Raw genomic sequence first — 12,723 nt, 5'->3', positions numbered from 1 at the left:
ATAGATAAATTAATGTATAATATATTATAAAAATTAATATATAAAATAAAAAAAAAATTTTAATAATATATTTTAAAAGATAAGATACATAAATCATTATAGTGCTCTAACCATCTCGTTTGAAGTAGGCTCCGGTGCTCCACTGAATATGCGTGGAGCTCAATATACCTAATCATCAATCATGGTTCATAATGTTCACCTTTCAAATCAAAGAACATACTTTATTGTGTCCATCATCCTCCGGTAACTGTGGTGGAAATTAATTAAAGTTTGGCTACTGACTTCTCTCCCGTACGACGTTAGATCACCCACCCAACGATAAAACACACAAATTAACACAGAAGACAAGATAAGATCAAGAGCCGCTCAAAGAAGGGAGAGAGAAGAATGGCTACTACTGTGGTAGAGAGCAAAGAATGGTACATGGCAGCCTATGCACCAGAAGGAGTTCCGACCTCCGATCATCTCAAACTCCGGTCTGTCACTCTCTCACTTGCCGGAGATTCCATACCAGATGGTCATGCCATTGTCCAGACCCTCTTCATCTCCGTAGATCCCTACCAGCGAACTAGAATGACCGGCATGCAAGACGGGCTTTACTTCTCCCAGTTCAACCTCGACGAGGTATGTAATTTAATTATCAACATCATCTTTTTCTTTAAAGAATCATATGGGTTGGTGAGATCGAGTTTGGGAAGGGTGGTTTGCAGGCAGGCACCTCGCATTGGGGTGTCCAAATGGTCTGCAGTCGCCTCGATACGGGTGGATCTCTAGCAAGAAGTGGCGGCCCGGCCAGCCACCCCCTAATAATTAATGTTTATTATCTCCATATATCTGATTTGTTATTTTTTTTATTTAAATATATATATTTATACATTAATATGTGTTTTTAATAGAGAGACAAAAGTAACAAATTATATGTTAGAATGTAGTATAAAAAATGATAAATAGAATTATTCTTATTTCTACACACCACATATCACACTTATTTTAAATTTTTTTTTCATTTTTTCTATAGTAAATATGTAATGTAGGATTATAAGTAGAACAAATCAATTAATTTAATAATAATAAAATATAATATAATAAAAAAAAAATATAATTTTAAAATATGTAAAATTAGTATGAGATGATTAGTAGCATCTCTCTTTCTTATATGATATTTAAAATGGTTCCTCAAATATTATGTTTCTTAAAAAATTTGTCGTGGCTTTCAAAGAATCAAACCATATTAAGTACTTTGTGTTCAATTAATAATGGCATTTTTTTATTCAAGTACTTTTGGTTAAGCTCGAAAACTGGTATGGACCCTTTCAATGAATCGATTAGGAATATTTTATTGTTCATAAAACTATTAAAAATAATATTTAATGCAATTGGGGAATTAAATATCATATATAAAAGAGTATAAAACAAATTTATTGACTAATTTTAATAAAAATATGACATGAATCTAAATAGTTTCAATAAATATATAATTTATATATTTAACCTCAATTGTTTTTTTTTTTTTTTTTTTTTTTTTGCCTCATATATAAAGTAGATAAAGACTACTAAGTTATAAGTACATAAAAAATATAATATTTTATGCACAACCAGAAATTTAATATAAAATACTCATTTATCTCTTAATTTTTTATTTAGCTAAAGAAAATAAAGAGCTGCATTTTTTATATTTTAATTTTTTGTGAATCTTATTGAATACAATGATGAGAAAGTTATATATGTTTAATTCTATTATATTTTTGTATAAAAAATTTAAAAAAAAAACTTTGTTCTTAGACAATTTTAAAGTAAATACAGTTTTGAATTAATTAGAATTAATTTAAATTGGTCTGAATCGGCCCAAATCGGTTGAAACGGTTTAATAAACAATTAAAAAAATCACAAAAATCGTTTTGATTTCTAATCGATTCAGTTTGAATCAGCCTAACACTTTTTTCTACTCTTACCTTTTTTTTTATTAAAAAATATATACATTTATATATTTGTTTTATTTTGATATGGTTTTGTAAATACTAAAAAGTTAAGATTTTATAATTTTAACACGTGTCAAGGGAGCGTTTTTTAAGAAAACACGAAATCTAAAAATTCAGTTTTGAAAACATTGATATTTTTTAAGGGTGTAGACTGTAGAGAACTCGAACACGGTTTAAAATTTCTTCCTTTATTTTTATGCTAAAAATAAAAGGAAAATTACATAGACCGGTCGTTTCTAACAAACACACATCATTTTTTTTTCCTTACAAAATGATCGAAAAATATTTGATCTATAAAGGTATTTTATAAAAAGAAATTTAAAAATTGAAGTGGGTTTGATATAATTTGTTAGAATCTTCTTTTTTTATAAATAAATATGATATATAAAAATAAATTACGCCAATTTATAATGTTTTAAAAAATTATTTTATAAATCTAATATAATAAGATAATATTATTTTTAAAAAAGCTTACACTAGACTTGCATGTTCTAGAAATATATCTAACATTACTTAGTAATTCTACCACGCCACTTAATTTATACTATTAAAAAAGTTAAAAACATGAACATAAAAAGATAAGAGGAATCTAAGATTTTAGTCTTCATCTTGTTGTGTTTTAAAGCGCTATTTTGTTTTGAATAGATATTTTTAATTTTTTTTAATTGTTTTAATAAGCCACATGGCGTATTGTGATACCACATTAATGAACAAAGTGTGTGATATAAGAGAAATGATATTTACAGTCATAGAATGTACAAACGTTGCGTGCTTATTTTAAAAAAAATAAATAAATATGAGATTCATTTATAAAAATTAATTTTAATTTTAGACTCTGCTATTTTTTTTAAAAAAATATACGGCACTACACATTTTATATAACATTAGCTGTTATTTGTTATATAAATCGGGGAGCATTACTCACATTGTGGTAAAAGTATATATTCGAAGTTGATAAATGTGAAAGCGGTAACGCAGGTAATCACTGCATTTTCAATTGGAAGGGTAATTCGGTCGAAAGGCAATAATTACAAAGAGGGTGATATTGTCCTTAATCCGTTCTCTCCGATTGCCGACTATTGTGTGGTACCCTCCGAGTCGTTAATACGAAAGATTGATCCAACATCTGGGGTTCCACTGCCAGATTATCTCAGTTCTCTAGGTAACTCTTGTTGTTGGGTTGTTTCTTATTTTGATTTTTTTTCCTCAATCATTGATGTTAATATCTTCAAGCTAGGCAATACAATGAGATATGAAAAATGGGGTATATATATCTACATATACAGGGGTACCGGGATTTGCAGCATGGGTGGGGATAGAAGTGTTGGGAGAGCCAAAGGCAGGGTCGAATGTGTTTGTTTCAGCTGCGGCTGGAGCGGTCGGAATGTATGCCGGACAATTGGCTAAGCTCAAAGGTTGCAGGGTTGTCGGCAGCACCGGGTCAGATGAGAAGGTATGCCTTATGCCATGCAGAAAATCTGGTTGGTGGGAGGTGTCTTATTCAGTTGATTAGGTGTTTGACACTATTTTAGGTGGAATTTCTTCTCAGTTCTTTTTTTTTTCTGTTAATATAAATATAAATAATTAAATCTACCTTTTTTTTAAACTTTTGAAACAAACGATAATTTCATATAGTATCATACCAGAAGTTGTCCCGAGTTCAAAATAATGGGTGATTTTGCAGTTTTCTTTCGAGTCCTTTGTTAATCTCTTTTCTGTGTAGTTGGAGTCAGATTCGAGCTCACACTAACTTCAGCAGGTACGGGCCGTGAGATGAATTTGCAATCTTTTTTCTAATCTAACCATTATCTAGACAAGGACATGTCAACTAAAATATCTCTGTACAGTAGATAGTAGGTGGAGACTGGGGATTCATTTCTGCTATAACACAATATTGCCGCCATAACAATAAGAAGAAGGCGAGGCAGCTTGAAGTGCTCGCTTTTAGCCCTTGATTTCTTATTCACGAATGAATTCCTTTGGTGGGGGGCTACGAGATCAGTTTACGACTGACTATAGAACACCTCATGATGGGCTTGGCACTTGGGAACGTATTACAGATGCAAAACCCAATTCCTCAAGAACTTCTTCCATTATGTCAGCCTATGCAACTATCTGCTATCTATAAGGATTGGATTATCTGATACCCAAGCAGAAGCCCAAGTCTTGGTTGGTTGTTCACCAATTCCATGAATCAAATACAATAGGCAATCAACTTCTTTTTGGTTTTAGGCCGAACAAAATTACACTTTAACCCCACATGCTGAAGTGTGTGCATGTGGGTCTCAGTATGTATGTGTGTGTGTATATATATATATATATATTGAGACCCACACGTGATACCAGAATTCTCACCCGTGAATTCTTGCAGCAATCATGAGCAAGAAAAAAATACAAAGGGAAGATTGTCACTCCTCCCCCAATTCCTGATATCAAGCTTGGTAAATATCTTCAGCATGTGGGTCTCAGTATGTATGTGTGTGTGTATATATATATATATATATTGAGACCCACACGTGATACCAGAATTCTCACCCGTGAATTCTTGCAGCAATCATGAGCAAGAAAAAAATACAAAGGGAAGATTGTCACTCCTCCCCCAATTCCTGATATCAAGCTTGGTAAATATGAGTCTGCTACTCATTTGGAAATTGCTAACAAGTTTACTGGTCTTGGTAGCATTCTTATTATTAAACCTGCTTTATTTTCATCTGCTGTCAATACACCTTATGATCCTTATGCTAAGCCTTTTTCTTCTATCTGATATTACCCTGCTTTAAAAATTTAATATATTAAAAAGCTTTATGCTCAGAGTCTGTTCTACATTGAACCAAACAGGTCCATGTATAAAGATACTTTCAAAACTGCTTAAGGTTATTTTCCCCTAGGTTTTCACTGGATTCCTGAGAATCTTGCTAAAAACCTCCAATATTATTCTGCTATTCTTTTACAAACAGAATCCTTAATTATTAAGCCTATCTTTGATACAACTCATAAAACCAAGCTAATCTACCATAATGCCTATATATTGAACATTGTTACTGAAGAAAAATGGGGAACTCATCCCTATACTTCAAAGAAACTCCCTCATTCTGATATTGTTTACTGCCATTATGATTACATTGATGCTTAGTTCAAATTCATGTTATTCCAAACCACAGAGATAACACACTCTTGGTTTCTTAGTTTCAATAAAAAATTCAAAACTGATTTCCCTCTTTGGTTCCTGAGATGATGGCACCAATTTGACCCTAGTCCAAAAGTCTTTCCTGATAAACTTCAATCATTTTGCCTTTTTGTCACTTCCAGGAACTTTTGTTTGAGTTCTCTGTTGGAACTATTATGTTGACTCTATTTGCAACAACTTCAGATGCTCAATGGTTTACATTTTTGGCCTATATTATGATGAATACATGCATTATGCTCTTGAATTCTTATATATAGATGCATTTCGTTGTTGCATGCCAAATATAGCCATTTCATTAGGGTCATGTACATTGTTTAGTTGTTTCTCATGATCAGCCTCGTGACCCTGCAATGTTTAGGAAATAATATACATGGATTTTTATAAATGGAGACCTACTAAGACAGAAAAATGAGTGGAAGCATAAAGTTATGTGCATTGTGTGCACGTGATTTTTGAGGTTGGAAATGGTGGCTTGTTCAAATCCTAGATTGATGAAATTTACTAAGATCAAGGGATAAAACATAATGCCTATGCCAGATGTTCTTACTGGTTTCTTACATTTGATTTCTTTGTTGTTCCTCTTTCTTAGGTAAAGCTCATAAAGGATGATTTTGGGTATGACGATGCATTCAACTACAAGAAGGAAACTGATTTAGATGCTGCTTTAAGCAAGTAATTGGCATTTACCATTTTCTCCCGTATGCAATTGGATAATATGTTTGCAAGCGAAGAGATGGCTATTTATGAAGTTTAACTTGCGATTGGATTATACTAGAGTAGTGGTATCATCACTACAAGCATATCTCCTTTTTTCACCGCATAATTGTCCATCTTAAATGTTTTTTAGGTACTTCCCTGATGGCATCGATATATATTTTGACAATGTTGGTGGCGAAATGCTTGAGGCTGTCCTCAATCACGTTAACAAGCATGCACGGATCCCAATCTGCGGAATGATATCTCAATATAAGAAGGTGAAACATATGAATATACTACCATTGCAGTCGACAGATTCGTTTACGATGCATGCAAATATCCATGGTTTTTCTATTTGAAGTTGCACGCTTTTTTGTTTGATGCAGAAATGGACAGACAGAGATGGGGTAAGAAATCTCCTGAATATGGTAGGTAAAGAGATAAGGATGGAAGGGTTTTTGGTGGGTTCATATTTGGATCGTTTCGGGGATTTTGCAAAGGAAATGGAGAGCTACATAAAAGAGGGCAAGATTAGTTCCAAGTACACAATCTACCATGGAATCGAGAGCTACTTGCAGAGCTTAGGCTCCCTCTTCACAAGCACTAATATTGGGAAAGTTGTGATTGAATTCAAATCATAATCTGAAGATTATAAACTCTATGCTTCTGGTTCGTGTAGTTAAATAAATGCTGGCATTATGTGCTTTATGAGCTCTTCATATTCTAATTGGAATGATACTGCCTTGTGATCTAATTTTGTTGCTTCTGCTTGTGGGAAGAATTGATGTTTATGAAAGAATCAATTACTTTGTGTTTTTTCTTCTTCTTTTGAAGTATTTATTCATTTATTTAGTAACTTTGAAATTTATCGATTCTAAACTTTCGCTTGTAGATCCATCCAGTTGAAACTCATCCTAATCAGAAACAAAGAAGTTTGAGTTCATAACTTGGAAAGCAATATGGAAGCAATACAATACCCTGTTTACCATGATTGGCATTAAAATGCGTTCAATTTTTGGGAGTGATAATCTGAAAGCAGATATGATTTTGCTCAAGTGGATTTCTTAGAGATCTACGAAAGGAACCGATTATTCACATGAAGAATGTTTTAAGAGTATCGGTTTAAACAAGAACCAGAGATTCCACCAAGCGGAAAAGGCATAGCTTTGTCTTTGAAGTAGAGAACAAAACTAAAAAACTGGGATCATTCACTTCTTCATGGTAACGTTAAATCTTATTGGAGGATGGACATTATATTCACATAAGTGGAGGGATAAAATGCACATAGCCCATAATTGGGCCCAGCCTACCAAGCTACCACTAGAGACAAGAGGGATATGAGGGCCTATAAGTGTCAGAGGGTCAAATGGAGAAGGGAAAGAGTTTACTCAAGGGAGACCTGCCACCTCATGACAGGCTGACATGTGCAATAAAGGGTTAGACAACATATAAATAGGGATGCCCAGACAACATCAACGAGGATTTAACTACTCACGCCAACTCAACTCCCCCTCAATCAGATCATCTTCTTCAACAGCCTTTCGAGGAAGATAGTGTCTCCAACAAGAAGAGCTCCAATATTCTCTATACAGTGAGATATGAAAAACCATGAGTAACAGTAAACAGATATATTATAGGGACTCCACTCTGGATATAGGCCTGTTACCGAACCACGTAAATATTAGTGTCCATCTCTCTTTACTTTCCCTGCACTTATTTTCCATTCACCGCCATGGACGTACGAACCGCCTCCATACAGCCGCACTAAAACACTGCCAGGGGTTCCAAATAACACCTATCGTAGCACTGTTAGCATAACTGTTAGCATAGAGTTGCCTAAGCCCACGAAACACGACATCAACAGTGACGTCGTCTGTGGAATCTTTGTTGTCCCATAAATAGCGTGTCTTTTATATGTCGGCAACGACACGCTCTCAAAGCTCACGATATGGAGAAGAACAACCTGAAGCGATTGAAGGAAGAGCTAACGAACAGGTTGTGATAACACAGAAGAAGAACGCAATGAAGGTGGAAGAAGGACGATTTTCCGGTGCGCTGAATAAATTCCAAATGATGAATAAAGCTTCCTCCAGATAAATATTCTTAGCTTTATGAATTTTTACATTCACAAAAAAAAAAAAAAAATGTTGTTAGAAAATGGGCAAGTAAATCTTCCCACGCCCAGGCAAAGAACCAAGCTCCTCACTATTGCACTTAGTTCATTCTAATAAATTGTGCAAAGATTAAGCGCCAGTAAAGACTGACTGCGTAAAAGTCACACTACCCGGACTTTACAGGGTGAATAAGTACACAGTGGCACACAAGCACTGCACACCACATGCACAGTACTCGGGTGGGCACTTTGCACTTAAGTGCACAATGCCATGTATACATGCACAGTGGACGTGCACTCACAGTGCACGGGGCACGACCTCTCGTGCGCCCAGAGCTCGCGACGCTAAGCTGCGAGCCCAGTCACCAGCTGGCAGTCACCACCTGGACCGCCGACTGTCTTTGCCTCCAAAGCCACGGCCCCCACTAAGGGGTCGTGAACAGTGCATCCCATGCGCATCACGTCGTGCGCACGGAAACCAGACCACCACTAGAGATAAAAGGGAGACAAGAGAGACATGAGAGCCTATAAGTGTCAAAGAGCCAGAGGGAGAAGGGAAAGAGTTAACGCAAGGGTGACCTGCCACCTCATGGCAGGCTGGCATGTGCAATAAAGGGTCGGACAACATATAAAAGAGGATGCCCAGACGACAACAATGAGGATTTAACTACTCACGCCAACTCAACTCTCCCTCAATCAGATCATCTTCTTCAGCAGCCTCTCGAGGAAGATAGCATCTCCAACAAGAAGAATTCCAACCTTCTCTATACAGTGAGATATGAGGAACCATGAATGACTGTAAATAGATATATTATAGTGAAGACTCCCTTCCCCAAACTCCCGTGGATGAAGGCCCGTTGCGGAATCACTTAAATCTTGATGTCCATCTCTCTTTACTTTTACTGCACTTATTTTTCATTCACCGCCATGGACGTATGAACAGCCTCCATACAGCCGTACCGGAACACTGCCGAGGGCTCCAAATAACACCTATCATAACACTGTTGGCATAGAGTTGCTTAGGCTCGCGAAACATGACATCAACAAGGCGCACGTTACTAAAGCAGTAGAAGTTCGGAATAAAGTACCGTAATTTCCACTAAAATCAAATATAACTCATTTTCCGAAGCTTCTGTCATGAATAGCTCCTAATTTTGGTATTTAGTTTTTCAGTCAATACTCTGCAGTTTCAATTGTCTGAGAGTTTAGATGTAATAGTCAACATTTGGAGCTATTCCTGAACAGCAATCTGCCAGTGAGAGGAGGATGGATAATCCGACTCCTTTACTTGAACTGTGTGTATGATTTGGGGCTAGAAGTTGCAGACTTCATAAATCCAAGTCATAGTATATAATAAAAAATAAAATTATGAAAATGCAGCAAATCTTAAACGATCAATTTTCTTCTTTTTGGTCGGGAAACATCAATGCCCAAGAAGGGTGTATAGGAAACAACAAATACGATGATAATATGAGCAAAGGGTAGGAAGAACTGGTTGTGCCTTCTCTACTTAATGAATTTTAATGTATTGAAGATTATCAAATCCATTTACAAAAGCGAAATAACTCTATGGGAAATAAATAGGAGATAGAATATCATAAAAAAAAAGTGTGAAGAAAATAGTTACTACCTACATATTGATTGGAGTGTTGGAGTACTTTCCTCCGCCATAAGTGAGGACTATCAAGAAAGCAATGAAGGTACTGTCCTATTTCATTAAAAAAAAAAAATGTTGGAGTGGAACAGAAGATATCTATCATCCAAAGAACTTTCCAAGTTCCAACAAGAGACACCCAAGAGAGCTCAATTACCAACCATCAAACAGAAGAGAATGTAACTGAATATCTTCATAGGATTTGCAGGGCACAAGATATTAAAGTTCAAAACACATGTTATGCCGCCAATATCGTTAATAAAAAATTATTTACAGGACTATAGAAAGGATCTCCTATTGGATGAAAAGAACAGTCGAGACGCCATGAGTACCATCCTTGTAATGTTTTTGGGAAAAGCAACCACAATATACCAAGCATTCTCAATTATAACAGTTTGTCTCCTCTGTGGTCATCACTGGCAACCAGTGTGATCAAAGAACAGCTTCATAGATTTTTCCAAACTCAAGCCAACCTCAACCTTCTGAGGCCTTGAAAGCACTTACAGCAAATCTTTGATGAAATCAAGGTTAAGTGTGTCCCGAACAACGAGGAACAACCCTAGGAGTATAACAAGCATAATCCCCGATGACATAATTGTCTGCTCTATTTCTAGAGGGAGCTTTCTCCCACCCCTAGCTGCCTCTAGGAGGACCAAAGCCAAGGAACCCCCATCTAAAGCAGGTAATGGAAGAAGGTTTATTACTGCAAGGTTAAGATTAAGCACCGCCGCAAATTGGTAAAGCCCATCAATATTTGACCTTGCTACTTCAGCACCAACAGCAATAATAGCCACGGGGCCTGAAACCTTACTTGCAGTTTGGGAGAAGTTTAGAAAAGTCTGTCTTAAACCCTCCAAAACATTGGATGAGAGGCCCCAAAATTCATTCCCAGTATAATTAAAAGCCTCCAATAAATTCTTAGGTAGAACCTTTGAAAACTTTAAATTTGGTGATAACTGAACACCAATTTTACCAGTTCCATCGAAATTCTTTTCTGGGGTGACCCCAATTTGAAAATCCTCCTGGCCCCTCTCAATCTTAAGCAACACATTTCTTTTAGGATTTTTCTTAATCACATCAACAAGTTCAGAAACTGCATCAGGCCCAATTTTTGGCAACTCCTTTCCATTAATCGCAAGTATCACATCACCTGGAAGCAAACCGTCTCGGGAAGCAGCCGAAAAGGCTTGAACCTCGGGCACAAGCACCCCGGGAAAGGCCTCTCGTACAGGCAAACCAACTGAAGATACTTGAATAAAGATGATCACATATGCAAATATTATATTGGCAACAACACCAGCTGAAATCACAATAATCCTATCCAATACGGGCCGATTCTTAAGCAAATTCTCATCATCAACTGGAATGTCACTGTCTGGATCATTATCAGGGAACCCCACAAAGCCCCCTAGAGGAAAAGCTCTAATAGAGTATTCTACATTTTTTGCATTGAATTTAGCTAAAATTGGACCAAACCCAACAGCAAATTTACTTACATGGATTCCTTGGAGATAAGCAGCAAGGAAGTGACCACTCTCATGAACAATGATTATGGCTGTTAACACTGCAGCTGCCTCCAAAACAGACTGAGCATTCTCAAAGTTCCCAAAATCAAATCCAGGAATTGCCCAAGACCTAAAATCAAATCTTTTGCCAAGGGGGTTTCTACTCTTTGCAAAGAAAAATTGGTTGTTGAAATTCAAACCGAGTTGTGATGGAGAAAATGAATAGCATATAGAAGAACAAGGAGATTTTGAAAAATGCGCTTTAGGCTTTAGTGAAAATTCTGAGATAGGCGACTTTGAATTTGTTAATCTAACGAGGGAAGAGGAAGAACATGGTGGACAGGAGGAGAGGTTTATAACCATGGTTTCTTGGAAGGGGTATTAAGGGGGAGACGTTTTGGGCTATGGGAGAAGAGTGGACGGCATAGAAACTAGAAAGATGGAATGGATAATACATAGTTATTTGGGTCTGTGACTCGTGGACGGGAAAGCAATGGTGCGTCTCCCTCTTATTTTCCACAAGTTGGATGTGTTTTTTCCCACCTTTTTCTTAAATAATTAAGAGAAAAAAAAAAAAAAAAAAAACTCATCTTATTTTACTATTTTTCTTCTTTTATTTATTTTTTTTACATCTATCAAAATAGTTATAAAATCAATTTTACATCCTTACTATTACTCGTTTATTAAATTATACTATACTTCAAATTATTAAAATGAACAATGTAGTGCCAAAATTATAAGTCTTTTAGGCCTCGTTTGAATTCACAAACCACCTCAACTGATCTCATCTTCATTATTATAATTTTTTCAAATTCCTATACAAAATATAATAAACAATTCAATTTTTTTATATTCCAAAACAACTTTTATAAATTCTCACACAAAATATAATAAACAATTTAATTTTTTCAAATTTTAAAATAATAATAATATTAAAAATAATATTTTAAAAATATTTTATTTTATTATTCACAAACTATCTCAACTCATCTCTAAATCCAAACCACTCCTTAATTTACATCCTTCTACCCAATGAGGATCTATTAAATATGACCAAACCATAAATTTAGTTTCTCTAACTTAGAATCCTGTTTGGTTTCTCTTATTTAAATGAGAGATGTTTTTTTTTTTTTAATAAAAAAAGTGTCTATTTGTATGTTGGTATGGGTGTTTCATTATCATCAATCTTAGCGTTGTAAATGAACATGCATGGCTACTTGACAAGAAGCTTGAACTTGACTTGTTTAAGTTTGAAGTCGACTCAATTATTAAATAATAAAAATTCGTATAAAATTAGACTCGATTGGTCAATTCGACTCGTATATGTTGATACATATATGCACAACTATATATATACACATTATATTATGTGTATATCGTCCACTACATATACTATATATATATATATATATATATATATATATATATATATATCTTACGAAAGTTATGATGAATACATATGGTATGTATGTATGCTATATGTGTTACGATATTAGCTATAACTTTATCAAATGCTGTACAATAATTTATATGCTTACATATAAACACAGTTGTATAATAGTATTTATGCTTATCTATGGTTATCACTT

General features: G+C 35.1%; 2 protein-coding genes across 2 annotated transcripts; one reads left to right on the top strand and one right to left on the bottom strand.

The window, feature by feature from the left end:
• Positions 1-227: 227 nt before the first annotated feature.
• Positions 228-6,676, top strand: LOC121251984 (2-alkenal reductase (NADP(+)-dependent)-like). The gene is made up of 6 exons (XM_041151420.1): positions 228-624; positions 2,958-3,141; positions 3,266-3,432; positions 5,756-5,838; positions 6,014-6,140; positions 6,249-6,676. Exons 1-6 carry the CDS (start codon positions 388-390, stop codon positions 6,501-6,503), a joined length of 1,053 nt encoding a protein of 350 aa, XP_041007354.1. The 5' UTR covers positions 228-387; the 3' UTR covers positions 6,504-6,676.
• A 3,128-nt stretch (positions 6,677-9,804) lies between these two features.
• On the bottom strand, positions 9,805-11,621 carry LOC121252762 (membrane metalloprotease ARASP, chloroplastic). Its single transcript, XM_041152557.1, has one exon. It carries the CDS (start codon positions 11,495-11,497, stop codon positions 10,130-10,132), a length of 1,368 nt encoding a protein of 455 aa, XP_041008491.1. The 5' UTR covers positions 11,498-11,621; the 3' UTR covers positions 9,805-10,129.
• Positions 11,622-12,723: the final 1,102 nt, after the last annotated feature.

This window comes from Juglans microcarpa x Juglans regia, chromosome 2S, assembly GCF_004785595.1.
Source record: "Juglans microcarpa x Juglans regia isolate MS1-56 chromosome 2S, Jm3101_v1.0, whole genome shotgun sequence".
In the NCBI taxonomy this organism is placed as follows: domain Eukaryota; kingdom Viridiplantae; phylum Streptophyta; class Magnoliopsida; order Fagales; family Juglandaceae; genus Juglans; species Juglans microcarpa x Juglans regia.
The sequence above is the reverse complement of the archived record's forward strand: the minus strand, read 5'-3'. Positions and strand labels throughout refer to the sequence as shown.

What these genes read in the sequence shown, in the direction of transcription:
- LOC121252762 (XM_041152557.1), bottom strand. Translation starts at nt 11,497, where the DNA reads ATGGTTATAAACCTCTCCTCCTGTCCACCATGTTCTTCCTCTTCCCTC.
- LOC121251984 (XM_041151420.1), top strand. Translation starts at nt 388, where the DNA reads ATGGCTACTACTGTGGTAGAGAGCAAAGAATGGTACATGGCAGCCTAT. An exon ending in AGATTATCTCAGTTCTCTAG is followed by an intron (nt 3,142 to 3,265) that starts GTAACTCTTGTT and finishes CTACATATACAG; the next exon opens with GGGTACCGGGATTTGCAGCA. An exon ending in TTAGATGCTGCTTTAAGCAA is followed by an intron (nt 5,839 to 6,013) that starts GTAATTGGCATT and finishes AATGTTTTTTAG; the next exon opens with GTACTTCCCTGATGGCATCG.